This window comes from Suncus etruscus, chromosome 8 (genome assembly GCF_024139225.1).
Source record: "Suncus etruscus isolate mSunEtr1 chromosome 8, mSunEtr1.pri.cur, whole genome shotgun sequence".
NCBI classification, from domain to species: domain Eukaryota; kingdom Metazoa; phylum Chordata; class Mammalia; order Eulipotyphla; family Soricidae; genus Suncus; species Suncus etruscus.
This window is the reverse complement of record NC_064855.1, coordinates 75857584-75877367: the sequence shown is the minus strand read 5'-3', so window position 1 is coordinate 75877367 and position 19784 is coordinate 75857584. Positions and strand designations below refer to the sequence as shown.

Genomic DNA, 19784 nt, shown 5'->3' with positions numbered 1-19784 from the left:
GTGTTGAGCACTTCAAGTCATGTACAAACCATTCTAGGAATCTCCATAAACATCAGTGGAACAGTTCTACACAGTGGATTAAGAATGATCTCTCTCTCTCTCTCTCTCTCTCTCTCTCTCTCTCTCTCTCTCTCTCTCTCTCTCTCTCTCTCTCTCTCTCTCTCTCTCTCTCTCTCTCTCTCACTCTCAATTCATTACAGGAATTCATGGATCACTTTCAATTTAAAATTGTGACCTATAACCTTTTTTAAAAGTTTAAAAATAAAAACTTCAGAAATAATTTATTTTATTTATTATTTTAAAGTTATTAAAATAATACTATTTTAACAATTAAAAGTACAACAACTATGGGGGTAGCACAGCTCTAGGTCGTTTGCCTTGCACGCCTTGCCTTGGCTGACCCAGGGCGGATGAGGGTTTAAACCTCGGCATCCTATATGGTTTCCCAAGCCAGGAGCGATTTTTGAGCACAGAGTCAGGAGTAACCCTTGAGCACCACCAGGTGTGGCCCAAAGAAACAAACAAAAAAGTACAGCTATTTGAAAATAAATTCTATTGTATCACCTTAATGCCAAATTATTTTATTAAATATAGTTAGAAAAACACACATTTTGTCTCCAACATCATTAAAAAGGCTGCCGTGTAGTTTGAAGTACCATGTAATAAAATGGTTTATTCTGTAGAATTTTTAATTATCTGTATTAAAAGCCCTACCTCCATGCTATCTCTCCGGCCCCATATTATTTTTATTATAATTAAGGTTATATTTTTACAAGGTAGTTGACTTTTAAGGTTTTGTCACATGAATTTGTTGTGGATCAATATGTCATATTGAAAGTTTACTTAATTTTGAGTAAATATTTTAATTCACATAATTTTTTATTTTTAGTCTTGCACCTGAAAAAATTTTATACCCATTTTTTAATTTAATCACTAGAAGCATAATATTAGCTGTGTCCACAGAAAGTATTGATATGTTATTTAAGACTATAGTCATTTTACTAGGACATAAAGACTAAGCACAGAATAGGAGAAGCTTAAAACCCATCTGATAAAGATTTAATATCTAAGATATACAAGGTACTGATTGAATTGAGCAAGAAAAGAATTTCTAATCCCATCAAAAATGGGGAGAAGATATAAACAGACATGTTCTCAAAATAAAAGGCATATGAAAAAATTGCTCCACATCAGGTGATGCCAATCAAAACTGTGAAGTATAATTTTATACGACAGAGACTTTCACAAAACACAAAAATAATCAAGAACCGTCAGTGCTAGCACACATGTGGGGAGAAAGTGACACTCATTCAGTACTGATGGACATGCCAATTTGTCCTGTCATTTTGGAAAGCAATATGGGTATTCCTCAAAAAACTGGAACTGAGCTCCCATATGATACAGCAATATCATTTCTAGGGGTTATTGTGTAGGAACACCGAATAAATATAAAATGTCATCTGCACTCCTCTGTTCATTGCAGGCTATTTACAATAGCAAGAATCTGGAAACTACCCGAGTGTCTAAGAACAGCTGAGAGACTAAAGAAACTGTGATATCTACACAATGGAATACTATGCAGCTGTGAGTAAAGATGAAGTCATGAAATCTGCCTATATATTAATGGACATGGAGAGTATTATGCTGAGTGAAATGAGGGAGAGGGATAGATATAATAATCTAACCCATTATGTGATATAAGAAAAATAGAAGATTGGGTCAGAGCAATAGCAGAGTTGTAGGGTGTTTGCATTGCATGCAGATGATCCAGGATAGATGGTGGTTCGAATCTCGGCATTCCATAACGGTACCCCAAGCCAGGAGCGATTTCTGAGCTTCACCCGGTGTAGCCCAAAAATCAACCTTCCTCAAAAAAAGAAGATAACGTGCTAATAATATCCAGAGACAATAGAGAGGAAGACTAAGAGGACCAATACATGGTAGGAAGCCTGGCATAAGTAGCAGGCAGGGCAGTGAAGTTAGTGCAAATAATGGACCACACTGACAATGATAGTAAAAACTAATCACTCGGGACAATAACTAAAAACTGGATTAAAAAACGTTGCATGCACAGTACCCTTCATTAAAAATAGTACAAACCACAGTGTTTAAAAGCCTGCGCTAGCCTAGGATGGACCGCGGTTTGATCCTCTGGGGTCCCATATGGTCCCCCAAACCAGGAGCAATTTCTGAGAGCATAGCTAGGAGTAATCCCCGAGTGTCACTGTATATGCCCCCCCCCCAAAAAAAAAAGGAAAAGGGAGGAGAGAGGAGAGCGAGGAGAAAAGAAAAAGAGAGAGAGAGGATATATATATATATATATATATATATATATATATATATATATATAGAGAGAGAGAGAGAGAGAGAGAGAGAGAGAGAGAGAGAGAGAGAGAGGAGAAGGAGCAAAATGTTTACCCAAGAGGCAGGCAAGGGAAGGGTGGAAGGAAATTGTTGACATTGGTGTTGGAAAACATTCATGAGTGAAAAGGGACATACATAGTAAGACTAAAACTCAACTTTGAGCAACTTTGTAATCACGGTGTTTAAATTTAAAAAAATTAAAAATGGGGCTGGAGTAGTGGCACAAGCAGTAGGGCGATTGCCTTGCACGTGCTAACCTAGTATGGACCACGGTTTGATCCCTAGGTGTCCCATATGGTCTCCCAAGCCAGGAGCGATTTCTGAACACATAGCCAAGAGTGACCCCTGAGTGTCACCGGGTTTGGCCCAAAATTCCCCCCAAAATTAGTATAATTATTTTACAAAATGACTTGTAAAATGACCACATTTGTATTCTAAATTAAAAAGCAAAAATTGTTTTTCATCACTTAAGCAATTTCTTATTTAATAATAGAAGATTATTGGGAGAAAGTTGTAAAACTTCTATTGAATCTTGGGACTTCAAATATATCTTCATTTATCCTTTCAAATTTAGCTTTATCAAAAGCTTTATATTTGTTTGCTAAAGGGTGAAAATTATATAGGATTTTCTATTTAAAATTGGGTTAAATTTCTTCTCTTAGTAACCCATACTTGGTTTCCTTAATAGACTTCATATTCAACAAATGCAATTTTTATTTATTTGTAAAATATATGAAACCTTTACATTCATACTGACTCTCATATAAATTAAGCATTTTTATTGAATTATAGAAAATTATTAAAAATGCTCACATTTTTTTTGGTCTCATTTCTTTTGTTTTGTTTGCTTTTGTTATGGGGCCTCACCAGGCTTTGTTCAGGGGTTATTACTATCTCTGCATTCAGGAATCACTATTCTGCGCTTTAGGGATGCTAGGGATTGAACCTATGTGGACATGCTCTACCTGCTGAACTATCTCTCTAGCTAAATGATAAATATAGTTATTTTTACTTGGGAGATAGTAGCACACATTTGGAATTAGGGGCTACCTCAGGATCTCAAGCAGTCCCTTCAAGCTATGCTTAGGGACCATGTGGTTGCAGAGGAAAATAAATACTTCCTAAATTATCACAAGCAAAGCTGTTTTCTGCTTGAGTACTTATTACAGTCCAGAAAAATCATTATTTCTGATTAGCTTCCTTCATACTACCCTGTACTTCCTAGAATTTGTCTATATAATCAAAGAAATTTTCCTTACCATGTTATAACACTTTGGTCATGCTCACACCCACACTTTATCAAGAATCACTGAGATTAATTTGTAGGATAATATCTAAAGTTCTGATCTATTTTATGCCTTAAATATTTTCCTTCAAAGTCAAAATGTTCAAATTGACAAGTTAATTTTTTCACTTTATCACAATTATAATTATAGAAGACTGAGTATATACAAAGTAGAATCCCATGTACCTCACAACAATTTTAGTATTAATTATTCATGTGAATAGTATCAATATTACATTGAATGGACTAATATTTATTCACTATTATTAACATTCATATTTCATTAAGATTCCTTTCTTTTTAACTTGTTTATTTTCTTTAAATATTTTAAATAAAATATACACTTGTATATTTTTGTACACTTTGCACAGCTATATCTTTTTAATCCATCTAATTGACACTTAACAATGACAGTTACATTTCTGATTTATTTGCATATTTACATTTCTCATTTATTTCACATATTAGATCTTAGGTTTGTTTTGCATATATTTGTATCTCAATAATGAGAAAGTAAAAATACATATTATATCAAAAGCTTCAAATAATACAATTCTATATTGACATAAAGTAAATGGCTGCGTTATATTTTTGTACATAATTTAATCACTTTGTGATATATAGGCAGTGTCTTTCACAGATAAATGTTTTTGATAAATTTTTTGATAAATATAAGGTCAAAAACATAATTATAAGTGATATTATAGTGATAAGAGAATAAATTACTTTCAATCTCCTTCAAGTAAAATAGATGCAAAATACAGATAACAGAAATAACTCATTTTTATTTCTTTTTAATATTTAATAAGTATTTCTTTGGTAATATTCTAGTTAATCAATTTTAATTTCAGTACATATTAGAATCAAAGGAGAATAGAAATATGACTTTTGAAAAGCAATTAATGCAATGAATAGATTCCCCCAGATACACAGTGCTATATTTTTTTCTTTCATGGTTTGTTTTCTTTTCAGTACATGTCTGGCAGTAATCAAAACTTACTCCTGGCTGCCTTTAGGAATCACTTCTGACAGTGCTCAGGAAATATATGGGATATTGGAGTTATAGGAGATTGAACTTGGGTCCTCTGTGTGCAAAGTGCATTCCTTATTCACTGCACCATTGCTCCAGCTCCTTTGTTATTTTGTGGCTCCTATGCTATTTGATTAAAGTAAATTTGAATAGTGATTAACATTATTAAACTGATAGAAGAGAAAAGTTAGTGAAACTAAAAAATTAGCCATGTCATTAAACATTGATGGTGCTTGCAAATATATAGAAAATGTTCAAATTATTTGATATTTAGCTAAGAATATTTAATTCATTTTGTAAAATTATGGCAAAGGCATCATTAGCAAATTACAATTTAGATATTTGAAAAGTACTTGGCTCTGAAGGTTTTTCTTATATATATATACAAACTATATGTGGGATATATGAAGTGTATATATCTATAATTGATCATATATGAAACTCTTAAAGTATATTCATAGTAATTTTCAATAATGCTCTGAAAAGCACAGTTAGAAAGTTTTTATTTAGAAAATATTTAATATAATAATAATTTCCAGTAATTCTTTTTCTTAACTAATTCACAAATTTAAATTTTGAGTTTTGGTTAGACTCAGCAGTATTCTGGGGTTACTCTTGGCTGTCCACTCAAGGTTCACCCCTAGTAGTGCTCAGAAGACCTCATGGGATGCCATGGATCAAACAATGGTTGACTATATGCAAGGCCAAAACCTCTCTGCTCTACTATCCTCTAGCTTCTGCAAAGTTTTTAATATACTTCTTTTGATCTAAATGTATAATCTAAATTAATGATTTTAGTATTAGTACATGAAAACTGTTATTTACATTGGTACTTCATAAATAAAGGAACACCACTCACTGGGTTTTGAAACTACTACATTTAATATTTGACCATTTTGAGTGATGTAGAATTTTTCTGTAACCAACCCAATGTCCCATTCATTATTTATCATAAGAGAAGCTTTCATTTTTTTCATTTTACTCATTTAGTCTTTATTTTACATTAATAATTGCCTTACTACTTTCCAAAGTCTGTGTTTTCATGTTATCTCTTTTATATAATTTGTTGTTTTAGTTTATTAATAAACATTCTAACACTAACTCAAATTTATACATTTTGTTTAATATTAATTTAATATTAATATATCCTGAACACTGCATTCACATGTATCACACAGAGAAATTACATAGCTCAATTGGTTACTTGTAGATTTTTATATTTTTACATTTCTCTTTGGACCTATTCCTAATGCACATTGGACTACCTTTGCACGTTGCTTTGGTGAGACAATATTATTCCAAAGCCAAATACTATACTTAAGACCGGATGGAAATTTTTGAGACTGGGAAATTAAAAATTTTCACCAGTTATTTACCAAAATATTAGTTATTTATCCTAGAAATGTTGATATCTCACTAAACACTAAAACCCATTCTGATTAGAACTTTTTTAAATCTTTGTGGATATTGATAATGAAAAAGTAAAGAAAATATTCATGAAATTGGAAATCAATAAACTAAGTTAAAATTTGGGTTCAGCTATATAAAAGATTAATTATCTTAAATTGGTAAACTAACTTGAAATAGTAAAAAAATGGATGTGCTATTTATTGAAGACTGTATAGTAAATACATACTTTATGTAAATGAATGTAAATAAGCTCTTTTAACAAACAATAATTTTTTTAACCATATATTTCTAGTGCAGCAAACTGGCCTCTTTATTTGGGGGAATTAAAGACTAATTCACCCAATGACTTTTACTGTGTTTTTTTTTTTTTTTTTTGGTTTTTTGGGCCACACCCATTTGACGCTCAGGGGTTACTCCTGGCTATGTGCTCAGAAATCGCCCCTGGCTTGGGGGGACCATATGGGACACCGGGGGATCGAACCGCGGTCCTTCCTTGGCTAGCGCTTGCAAGGCAGACACCTTACCTCTAGCGCCACCTTCCCGGCCCCGACTTTTACTGTTTTTACAGTACTTTGTAAGTTGGACACATGCAAAGCAAGAGCACCTTAACCATTGTACTCTCTCTTTGGTCCAGAAGTATCATTTTGATAAGCTTAAGAGTTTATACATGGAGAATTATAACTTAAGTTAAAAACTGTTTCTGGGTGCCAAAGTGATACCACAGCGGGTAGGATATTTGCCTTGCATACTGCAGACCCAGGTTCAAGCCTCAGCATACCTATATGGTCCCCTGAGCACCACCAGGATTGAATCCTGAGCACAGAGCCAGGAGTATCCCCTGAGCACTGATGGATGCAATGCCAAAACCAAAAAACAAACTAACAAAAAAAAAAAGAAAAAGAAAAGAAAATAGCTGCTTCTAGTATATGTGTTTTCTTATACCAGAAATGTCATATTGATAACCCAGCATGCATACATAACAGGATATTTTTAGGAACATATGAATCAGCTTATATTTAAAGAATATCACTAAAATATGAGACTGAACTCTACATCGAAAAGGATAATACCCCATTTTCAACTTAGAAACACTAGAATTTTCAACTTAGAATCATTGCCATATGAATTCTAGTTTCACATGATTGATGACTATTTTAAGCAAGAGAAAGGAACAAGAATGGAAAAAGCAGACAGACTGACAAGTTTCACTAGACCAGGGCATCAATATGTGATTCAAATTTCAATTTTATTATGCTCAAACTTTTCTTCTATTTATGTGATGTGTCACCACATCAGTTATGAAGTGTATACATTTATTTAAAAGTACTTTGTGAAGTTATATATACTAAAGGATATATTTTTAATTGAATAGTGATACTGTTAATATTTGTGATATGATTGAAAAAAATTACATAGTTTGTGGTGCATGCCTAATCTTTTGGAGCTGAATTAGAAATTATATTTTACAGTTATCAATTTTTCTATAAAATAAAAGTGACAGGAAAAAATCAAGTTTGAGCATTATCAACAAATATAAATGAATGGTAATTTTAATTGAATAATTTTTCTTTGAATTATGTTTAATTGCTCATAATAACTTTAATTAAAACGCATTGGGTAAAGCAACTTAATTATATAGCATTATATTGCACAAAAATAAGAAAATATTAAACACAGTCTTTCTTTTTTGTTTGATTAGTTTTGTACTTGGGATATGAAAAGTTCACCTCTTGCCTATTACTAAAACAAATATATAAATATGGGCCCAAAATGATGGCACTGGAGTTAAGAAGCTTTTTTAAACTCAAACTACTGGACCTGGTTTGAGCCCCTGTAACACAAAACATGATCTTCTAAGCACTTGAACAATGCCAGAAGTAATCCTAATGCACAGTGTTGGAGTAATCTTTGAGCACTTCCAGGCATAACCAAATAATAGCCGCTACCACTACCACCACTACCACACACACACACACACACACACACACACACACACACACACACACACACACACACACAAATATTAACAAAAATAAAATTTAAGTAATTTTATTTACAATAAAGTTTATTATTACCAATGATATCATATATAAACTCCTTTCTGATACTCAAGATTAGTGTAATTAGGAATTTAACTTTAGATAATTAACTTTCATTTATTACATTTTCTTTCTTTTTTAACACTACACCCTAAAATTTATAAACATTGTTTCTCTTTTACTGTTCCTCGATAGTCTATGATTTGCCACATAAATCTAAGTATGTGATTATTTTAGTATTCTTATTTCAAATATAACTTAATCCATTTTCTATTTTTATACTCTATTTTCAAATCACTATCAAAAAATTCAGTATTTAATTATCATACTTTATTCACATATATGTAGAAATAAAATAACAATTATCCTTATGCCATCAATAATGATGAAATTTATTCCTATTAACATCACTAGTTAAAAATATTATCAGAGATGATCCCACAAGTTCTAATCCATCATATTTTTGTTTTAAAGTGTAAAATACTATAGCATCCTGCGTCTATTAAATCATTCAAAAGATTTCTATTGATTATCTCTTACATATCATTTAAAATGTTAGTTTTTAGAGCAAAAAATGCATATTGAGTGATAAGCAAAATCATTTGAATAAAGAAAGAAAATCACTCAAGATTAAGAAAGAACAATGCAATTAGATCTGTTAGAATAAATTATAAAATCTCAAAGAAAATAAAATCCATGAGATTAAAATCGATTGCTATGAAATATATAACTTCTATCATTTATCTATCTCTAATCTATCTCTATTTCTATCTGTGTAAAACATACATACATGTGTAGTAAAAACATGTTACATTTGTTATTGGTCAAGTAAATTCTAAAGCTATTACAAAAATGATTTTATGAGGTGCTAAAACATTAATATATTTCCTGTTTGCTTTTAAACTTCTAAAAGTATTTATATGTCAAAATTAATTCAAAGCAGGGCTTCAGACATAGTGCAGCTGTCACTTTTATGTGCTGACTCATTTTCGACCAACCTCTGGTATGTCAAATGGTCTCACAAGTCAGTCATGTGAGTGATCACAACAGAGCCATGAATAAACCTTGAAGCAACACTGGGTGTAATCCCAAAACAAAGAAAGATACAACAAAACTATTATTCTACAGGGGATAAAATATTTTTTAAATTTGATTGGAATATAATTTTTACTATTTCTATTAATTATTTCTCAGAAAACAGGATAAACACTTCATTGTAGCTATTTTTCATTGTATTACTACTAAATCATCATAAATTATAACATAACTATAACCTAACACTTCATTGTAGCTGTTTTTCATTGTATTGATTTAAACTGACATGAGCTATATATTTTACTCATTTATTCCATTCTGTGTTAAAAGTCAAAATTTTGGCTAAAAACTTGTGGATTTTTTCATAGTGAGTGCTACCAGGATATTCCAGTTGAAGATTGATGAACTTACCTGGACTGAATAAAGAAGATTGAATTCACCTATTATCAGATCACTATTATTAGTTTCCTTTAACTCCGCTCAAATTTTTATTAAAATATGTTTCTTTAAAGATACTTTATTAACTCTACAAAAATGAATATCATCTATAAAGTTCCATTTTTAAACAATTCATTCCAATCATTTGCCTTAGCATTCTGAAAATATTACCTTGAAAATTTTCAGAATTTTTCATATGTAATACCATTTATAACAATTGTTCTATATATCTCTTTGATTACCTTATTTGAAAATCTTCTTCAAATAATAAAAAAAAAAACTGCCTCTAATTCTGAACAAAGTTTCATAATATGATCTTTGAAATCTCATTTTTTTCTTTTTCTATAATAATTCTCTTCAGAGAAATCAAGAGTGACTTGCCATTTATCAGAAAGCCTAACAAACTGTTCCTTGAGCCTCATTTTCTCCAAATATGAAATAGTAATTTGTTAAAGAAAAGAGTTATTGAATAGATAAATTAATTAAAATCTTTCCTGGATAGGCCATTCCTTAATTTACTAAGATAAATACCCTGAATCCACAATTAGAAGAGGACTAGGTACTGCATGCAAATCAAAGGTACTATATGTAAATTTGCTTGCTTTTTGAAAAATTTAAGAATATAACACACTGTGTCAAAATATACAACTGTAACATACAATTATTTTATTTTAAGAAATTTTATTTATTGTACTCACTAAATAAATAGAAAATATATGACTACATGAAATTTTTATTCACCCCTAAAAAAATACCAAGAATTGAGTTCTCAAGCATGGCTATTTACAGCTTCAGATTACTTGGGGAATTAAATTTAATGACAAATCTAAAATAACTGCTTGGAAACTTTATAGTATGTATTATTCAGTGAAGTAACTACTTTTTATTAGAAAAAAATATATACAGAAAGTCATATAAATGAGGAAAGACAATCACCCTGTGAGCTGAATGCAGGAAAATCTAGAATGGAATGTAATATAATTTATATCATATACTAGAAAAATAGCATGAAAGAATGAGAAAAATTTTGATAGAAATTATAAGTCTGACACTAATATTAGCTCTACCAGTAAACAGAAAACTTTAAGACGTCATTTAATTACTGTCTTCTTGCCTGCAAAATATATTTAACTGTGGTTAGATATTTCTCTTTTTTTTGGGAGGTTGGGTCAACGCAGCAGTGCTCAGGGTTACTCCTGGCTCTATTCTTAGAAGTCGCCCCTGGCAGGCACAGGGGACCATATGGGATGCCGGGATTCGAACCACCATCCTTCTGCATGAAAGGCAAATATCTTACCTCCATGCTATCTCTCCGGCCCCAGATATTTTTCTTAATGTTCAATTGCATGACTTACAAAAGAACAGATAAACTACAGTAATAAAATAAGCTATCAACAGATTATTTTTTCTCATTATGGGGGCAAAATAAATCTATTAACTATCATCTGTCAATTTTTAATTAACAAATGACTTAACAACTATTCATATTCTCATGCTTTATGGATATACTCCTACTTTCATAAAATTTTTTATATAGTTGTACAGAATTTTATCTATAAAAATTAAAATTATATTGTCATCATGAAAGAAAAACAACTACAAAAGTCAAATATCCTCCAGTTCTATGAGGTCATTAAATAAATAATAATTATATCTATAAAAGTTGCCCCCATCCTTGATATGAGCCCAAAAAAGTTTCAAAAACTGTCCTTACATTCCACACTTGGAATGTTTTAGTACTCAATTCCTGTACCTTCTGAAAAATATCTCAAAATCACATTGAGTGTATAGTAAGTCTTGCTATACCTTCTAAGATAGTCTTAATAATCAGTAGCAAATATAATGATGCTAAATTCTCTTTTTCTATATCAATTGCTGAATTCTGGAAGCAGATGTTGACACCAAGAGGAAAAGAGATATCAGTATATGTGTTTAAAGCAGTGAACTAGGGAAGAGTTTCAATGTTTGCTGAGCAAAAATAAACTTAAAAATGACAGTAATTTGGGGTATATATTACCAAGTAAACTGTGAAGTCAGATTAAGCCCAAAAGTCCTGAAACACATCACAGGAAGGTGGAGAAATTGATAATCAAATCTCTTAGATAGAGTGTAATACAAACTTACAGAACTCGATAATAATATGATTTTTTTTTACAAAAGAATACCTTTCATCAGACAATATTTAAGGTTGTTTTGTTTAGAATGTTTATTATCTTTCTCAATAATATTTTATATTTGATCACATAGTTTCTATTTCAAACCCAACTTCTGTTCTTCTATTTCCCTACTATGGTTTTAATTAACTTTTCATGATACAGTTTATTTTGATGAGACTTTAATCAAAATATGGTGAAATTTCAGTTTTGCACAGAGAATTAGGGAGGAAAATTTTCAGGAGTAGAGTTCATATGTAATACTCAAACACTCACATAAAAGTAGAGTAACAAGAACAAAATTCAATTGCTTTGCTTTTTGCAATTTTTCAGGAACATCCTCTGGGAAGAAGAAAGGCAACTCTTAAAGATATACATAATTCATGTGATGCTTTGGGCTTACTCCTTGTTCTGTGTTCTAGGATCATTTTTGGCAGTGCTTGGGGGACTATATGTGATGCTCTGTATAGAATCTAATCTCTATACTGTCTTTCCAGTCATGTATAATTTAATTTTAAAAATGGTACTCACTGAAAGCAAAATGGGTTTATTTAGCATTTGTCATGTTCTCAACTTTCTACTGATTTTATTTTACTAGACTTAATCAGGAGTTAAATAGTTCTGTGAAATGTTTTGAACCCAGAATTTATTTAAGAAGTCAGATTTTCTAGCTGTAGAGAACAGTGGAAACATATAATTTAGTAAATAAAAATAGAAATTATAAAATACATTTAAATTAAATCATAAATAACTTGAAAAAACAATCTCAAGGATCAAAAAGTCATGCAATTTAGGCTGAAAGGAGATTTGTCATTTGCCCAGCAGATGAGGAGTTAGATTCCATTACTAGGAATTTTCCATTGCAGTCTCTGACCACTACTAGTCAACTACTCATCATAGTCCTATTCCTCTAGCTTCCCCTATAAACAAATGTATTCTTTATAATTTTGTATTGAATTAATTAAGCATTTCCTCCTGATGCCCGTTAAATAAGCAGACATGATTTATCAAGACAATAGCTTATTTCTACAGAAACTTCCTAATATAAAAGTACTTCCAGTAAACTGTTCCTTCTGAGAATAATATAAAACGTGTTTAGAGGAAAGACACATGACATGCTATTTTATATCTAATATTGACTTCATGATTTACTGATTTATAGAGAAGTATGTTGAGAAACTTTCTGTGAAATATGAGAGCAACTTTACTTATCTATGAAAACTAAAAGTAATAAGAATTGAGTATTAAAAAGTTCATAAAATTCAGGCATGCTGAGGCTGAAGAGATTGTACAGTGGTTAAGGCGCTTTCCTTGCAAGTAGCTGAACAGAGTTGATTACCCACATCCGGGAACTTGTGGGAAGTGATTCCTGAGTACTCTATCAGGAGTGTTATACCCGAACACTGCTGAGAATGGCTCCAAACAAAATAAACAACAACAACAAAAAAAATGTATGCATGTATGCTCTTTGATTTCTTCTTTATGCTTTGCACACATGTATTCAGATTTTAAGGCACTCTTCATTATTATTATAATTATTCATAATAATTTGGCTGTATCAAGATAATAAATTAGAATGTCTATTTGAACAAATTCCCTCATTTGTAGATGAAGTTTTATAGACAGTAACACAGGCACACCAAGTTCTAGGTTTAAAAAAGCACCTTTCTACACAAGTTTAAAAATGTCTGTAAGTTCATGTTTTTTTATGAGATAAAATAACTATATTTTAGGTTATATAAACTAATGTTAATCACATTAAGAAGTCCTATAGTTAAGTGTAAACAATCATAGATGTAATAAAGAAAGGAAGGAGAAAGGGAAGGGAAGAATTTGGGAGGAAGGAAGGAGCGAAGAAAGAAAGGAAAGATGGAGGGAAGGAGAGAAGGAAGGAAGAAAGGAGGAAAGGAGGAAAGTAAGCAGGAAAGGAAGGAAGAAAGGAGGAAAAGAAGGAAGGAGGAAAGGAAGGAGGGAAGGAAGGTGGGAAGGAAGGAGTGAAGGAAGGAGGGAAGGAAAGAGGGAGGAGGGAAGAAAGGAGGAAAGGAAAGAGGAAAGGAGGGAAGGAAAAGGGAAGGAAGGAGGGAAGGAAAAAGGAAAGGAGGAAGGAAGGAGGGAAGGAAATAGGAAAGGAGAGAAGGAAGCAAGGAGGGAAGGAAGGAGAGAAGGAAGGAGAGAAGGAAGAAGGGAAGGAAAGAGGAAGGAGGGAAGGAAGGAGAGAAGAAAGGAGGGAAGGCAGGAGGGAAAGAGGGGAGGAAGGATGGAGGGAAGGAAGGAGGGAAGAAAGGAAGGAGGGAAGGAGGAGAGGAAGGATGGAAGGGAGAAAGGAGGGAAGGGAGGAGGGAAGTAAGGAGAGAAAAAAGGAGGAAAGGAAGGAAGGTAGATTAAAAAGTGGAGAAATATATAGTAGATGGGAAGTATAATGAGAGTAGAAGAAAGTGAAATCTTAAGATGTGTTTGTGCATTGTAAATATATATATTTAGGTATAAATATACTGATTCATAGTGACAGCTTCAGCTTTAATTTATTTTTAGTATATTTGAACAAAATAAGAATCAACATTGAAATGATAGAACTTTATGAAATAAATGAATCTATAAGCAAATCAATAGATAAATTAATGCAATATATTTTAGAAATTATTTTAAAAACATGCATCTAAGTGGAACTCAGCCTATATCTCACATAGTTAATAGTTCACCTACTGTATAACTGTTTATAATCACATTTTTTCAATATTTATTGATATAGATGGGTAGAATTTATGTTTCAGACAAGGTTTTTCTACAAGCATGTATATTGTGCATTGTTTTATGTAGAATACAAATTAAAATATATGTCAAATAAATGTTCCTTCAGGAAATATAGCCACCTTTATAAAATATTTCTCTTTTATATTAAGGTTAAAGTTTTATTTTTTATTACTCTAATTTTAAATGTAAATAAAACATTCTTGTCTACTGGAATCTTTCTATCTATTGTGTTACTCAGTAAGTCTTTGGAAAGGAATTAAAATCTTACTGAGAGAAGCAGGTTACTATTTTAACTAAGAAAATTTCTCCTGAAGATATGAAAATAAGTGCAAATCTACTTTTGCAATTTTGGAAACAGTAGTCAATTGATTATCTGTCAATCATTTTATTACACATAGAGATAGATTTATCTATGTACCTGCTTATCACAATCCAACAATCAATTTTCTTAAATGGGACTAAAGTTTAATGTATTATAATGTCACATAGTCACAACTCATCAAGGCCACTTAAGTACTTCAAGTAATCATTCAAATTTTAGGAACTGTTAATATTAAAATGTATTCAAATAATTTATCTTAAAAGAATGTTATATTGTTACACACAAGTTTACTATGGAGAAAGGTCAGAAAATGTAATCTAATACTTCTTTCATATAAAATTAATATTTTTGAAAAAAAATCAACCTTAAAAATACAGCATAATTATATTCAGTACATAAATATTAACATATATGAATATATTATACTGAATATATATTTGTTCTCAATTAAATGTATTGTGAACATTCATTTACAATGAAATGTCAACTTAGTAAAAATGACTATCTATATTTATGACATATATGGGATAGAACAAAATGTACTTTAGGGAAAAATATAGACCTACTATTTAAGATTCATTCATCAGTAAATGAAAGAAGCTCTCACATTGTTAAGTATGCTTTCTTCACTAAAAAACTGAAATTCTAAATAATGAATATATTAAAACTATTTCAATTTTAATACTATTATATGAATTAATGTAAGACAAAATAATAGTTTTACAATATGATTATACATTTACTCTTTTAATTTATAATGAAAACAGACCTATTTATAGCATTTGAGACTTACAATAAGAGCTCCTTAATTCTTGTGAGTAAATCATTAGCAAATATCCCACTACCCCCCAAATAAAACTCATAAAGTCATGTTAAATAAATTGAAGTTAGATTTTTTTAAATGTCTATATATTTATGATGAAGTATTTCCTTTTTGTATTTATCAGGCTATGCAATTTCACGCTTATTTGATATCCATGAAACTCAATGTAATTCAAAAACTCAAATTCTAGCTTAGCTATTTGATTCTCTTGAACTACTTTGAAACTAAAAGTCATACTACAAATAAACCAACAATATTAAGAATTATGAAATCCCAATCAAGTTTTCATCTCGCGTTCAAAATATTGAATGCACTAGGCCCAATCTTATAAACAAGCACATCAAAATGTACATATCTAATAAGTTTATGCAAAATTTTCATTATTAGCAAATGACAAAGTAGGAAAGGTTAGGAAGTGTCTTTGAAGATAAAAGCAATCTTTGGTCAAACTGCTTTTTTTAAAAATGAAAAACTAATATCCATTAATAGCCCTTTTTTACTGTTGTTAATGAAATAGTACTTTTTGTCTGGGACAACTTTAGGAATTGTCCTTTCTCTTGAAATAATATCAATGGTCCATTCCACTATAATAAACTGAAAGTCTAGTACTAATAGGTTTATAATGATTGCTTAAACTTTACACTTTGTAAGCATCAGAAGGCTTCACTCACCTTGTTCAAGTGGTTGGCTTTTAGTTGAAGTAGTTTTCATCTTGAGTGCCTCCCTAACAGACATGTCACAGCAGGAGCCTTTGTTAGTGTCTTGGTCACTGTCAGCCTGATCACTGTCCCCGTGCCCACTGTCTCTCAGGCTGGCTCTTTCTGGATCCTTAAACGTGGAGCTACTGAAATACATATAAAGAAAAGAGAAGAGAAAGTGTTGTCTCTACAGGTTTGAATCTGAAGTGTAGTCTCTTGCAAAGCAATTTTGACACGAATGCAAATGGGGAAGCTGAGAAAGTTATTTAATAGGCCTTACCTTTGAACAAACTGCTGCCTGCTGCCCATGTAATTGGGCTCTGCGGGAAAATTGTCTGTCTGTGAAAGAGAAGGAAAAAAATACGTATAGTTGTACACTGGACAAATCTCCTGCAGAGCAACAAGATTTCCTAGTGGAAAAATGATTAATAATTCAAAAATTCCCTTAATCTTCACATTTGTACATTTTAATTAAATTGGAAATTGCTGACATGTAATTATGTACTCAGAACAATTAAATGATTCCGGTCCACAAATTACCTGTTAAAGTAAACAATGAGCCAGTCATAACTGGCATTCTCTGTTAGTACTATGATGGATAATATGTATTGTTTCATTTTTTAGATATCATGATCGAATATTTGTGGGAGGAGTGGAAAAATGATATAAATCTCTCCATAAGTATGTCTGAATTCTTTAATGATATCTTTTTAAAAATATAATTATGTCATGTGTTCTGATCTATGCATTCTTTGATTTAGTGTCATCTGTTTAGTATCATTTAGTGTCATCTATTCCCCATTTAAGAGATACTGGGTCTTTCCCTTTTATGTTGACAATAATCAAAATAAGCATGGAACAAACCGTTGAATTTATATTTATAATTTATTCACAACTATAAAATTACTACTGTGGAAACTACGTTTGAATATTATGGAATGGGATACTACTTCCTGGTTTTAAAAATCTAAGTAAATGATAATAAGAACGAAACGTTATTTAAAACATTGAGTGAAGACATTGAGAAACCAGGCTTGTTTTCTGGTTGTTTTTACTGCTTCCAAACTGACCTGGAGGGCTGCCAAAAAGGACTGAATTCTCTTTCTATCGTAGAACAGAGTCTTTTGGGAGAAAGAGACTAGATCTTTCATAGATTCCTCCATACTGTACATTCATACACATTACTTGTTCTTGCAGCTGACTCAGCAACAAAGATTCTCCTGTTTTCTGAATCACTTCATATCATAGCATTGTGTACTGAAGCTGCTATGGGTTCCTACAAGATCACCCAGCATGTGAGTATCAGTGACACAGGAGCATGCAATTCATGAAGCAGAGGGCCCAAGGTAAGGCTTAGTGTAGTGCAAAACGTGCTTTACTTAGAAATAATGTTAATTTAAAATAACAATATATTTATTTGTCCCTATATATCAAAGTTATATTTTCTCAAATACTGTGAAATAGTGTTAAGAACAATACATTAAAATCCATTTACATTTCACTTGGGAGTTTGAGATCAGGAGCAACATTAAAAAATTCTTAATCCCTTACTTCTTGTGTGTGTAGTCTAATATCCTTTATAAAACTAAATGATATGAAAGTAAGGAATAAATTAATTTCTCACTCTTGAACCAGTTAATTAACAACTTTTAATTAGTAGCTAGTTATAAATATTTTTCCCTCAATGTGTTTTAAAGTTTAAAAATTATTAGTTTTGTTTTTACGATTACAATCTACAGATTTTAATCAGAACTTAATCTAGTAAAAGTAAGTGATGGCTAGTCAAAGATATATACTTATGCAAAAGCAATTTGACAATTTTTAAAACCTAAGCTATTTTTCTACTTAAAAAATAATTATTTGACTACTTAAAGCTCTTAACATTAATTTAATAAAGTCTAATTCATCTTTGGGACCTTGCATTTAGCCAACCCAGGTTGAATCCCCAGTATCTCATATGGTTCCCGAGCTTTTCAAGAACAATTTCTGAATGCAGGACCAGGCATAACCCCTGGACACCAAAGGGTGTGGCCCAAAACCAAACCAAAAACAAAGTTTAGTTCATCTTCCAAATTATTAAAATACAAAAAAAAAAAAAAAGGAAATAAACATATAGCCAACCCTTAAGTGTCTGGCTTAGAAGCTAAGCATGAATATACATACATAGGTATTTAGATAGATATACATACTCCACTATATATATTTCATAAAAACTGAATCCTGATATTAGTGAGAGTAAACTTAAAAGTGAAAGTAGAAACTCTAATTAGAAAAAATGAGTGCTATCACAAATGGTCTGGTGACTTTAATTAGTTTAATTAGGTTGAACTTCATAGGATCAAATTCCTTTTCAGTAAGACAGAGACAAAATTGGGGAACTTTTCTTCCCTTACTCTAATACAAATGCAATCTTAAAATGATTAGTTTTAAAGTTCAGAGAAGTTTTAATAATATAAGAAACTCAAGTTAAAAATAGATGTTTTTCTCTAAATTTAGCTCTTTTAACTTATATTTGTGTGCACTCATACATATAACCATATAGATGTATTAACATGCTTGCTGACCTGTGCAATAATACAGCTATGAAATATCTAGTCATAGTGTTCACTTATAGAATTCATAAGTTATAAGAATGATCTAATTAGACTTTCTGTGGCAAATATAATGTAGTATATATAATGACATAATGTACTTTAACTTAAAATATTTAAATAGAAAACACATAAAATGTTATAAAGAAGGAAGTTATAAGGGAAAGAAATTAAAAAATAAAAGTAAAGAGAAAAGTAATAGAGGAAAAGGAGGACTAAAAGAATAAACAATCCATGAAATGGCAACAGGAATCAATGTAAAAGGAGATTAAAAAAAGAAGCATAAAATAAATTAGTTGTAAAATTTCATAAGGGGGGCCGGAGAGATAGCATGGAGGGAGGGCATTCGCCTTGCATGCAGAAAGACGGTGGTTCAAAACCTGGCATCTCCTATGGTCCTGGAGTCTGACAGGAGTGATTTCTGTGCATAGAGCCAGGAGTAACCATTGAGCGCTGCTGGGTGTGATCCCCCCCCCAAAAAAAACAAAACAATAAATATATTCATAAGGTATACATTTATTTTAAGTTTAAAACTTGAGCAGCAGGAAGGCATCAGATGTTTGCTACAGTATCTGTACTTAGACATTAAAATAGGAGAACTGCAAATGTCTGTACATAATTACTCTGTGGACTTTAAACAATATAATCTAAAATAAAAAGTATGCAATCGGGGCCAGAGCAATAGCACAATATTAGAGCGTTTGCCTTGCACGCAGCTGACCTAGGATGAACCTGGGTTTGATCTCCAGCGACCAATATGGCTCCCCAAAGCCAGGGGCAATTTCTAGCGCATAGCCAGGAGTAACTGCTGATCATCACTGGGTTTGGCCCCCAAAACAAAATAA

The 19784-nt window shown here is 31.4% G+C and overlaps 1 protein-coding gene across 2 annotated transcripts in view; it reads right to left on the bottom strand.

Moving 5' to 3' along the window:
* The window catches only part of PCDH17 (protocadherin 17), a 96874-nt gene that overhangs the window by 42052 nt on the left and 35038 nt on the right, over positions 1-19784 (bottom strand). For both annotated transcript variants that reach the window (XM_049778936.1, XM_049778937.1), the window contains exons 2-3: positions 16629-16687; positions 16322-16494 (exon numbers count right to left, since the gene is read on the bottom strand). In XM_049778936.1, the coding sequence (XP_049634893.1) occupies positions 16322-16494; positions 16629-16687 (232 nt within the window). The remainder of the gene's footprint in view (positions 1-16321; positions 16495-16628; positions 16688-19784) is intronic.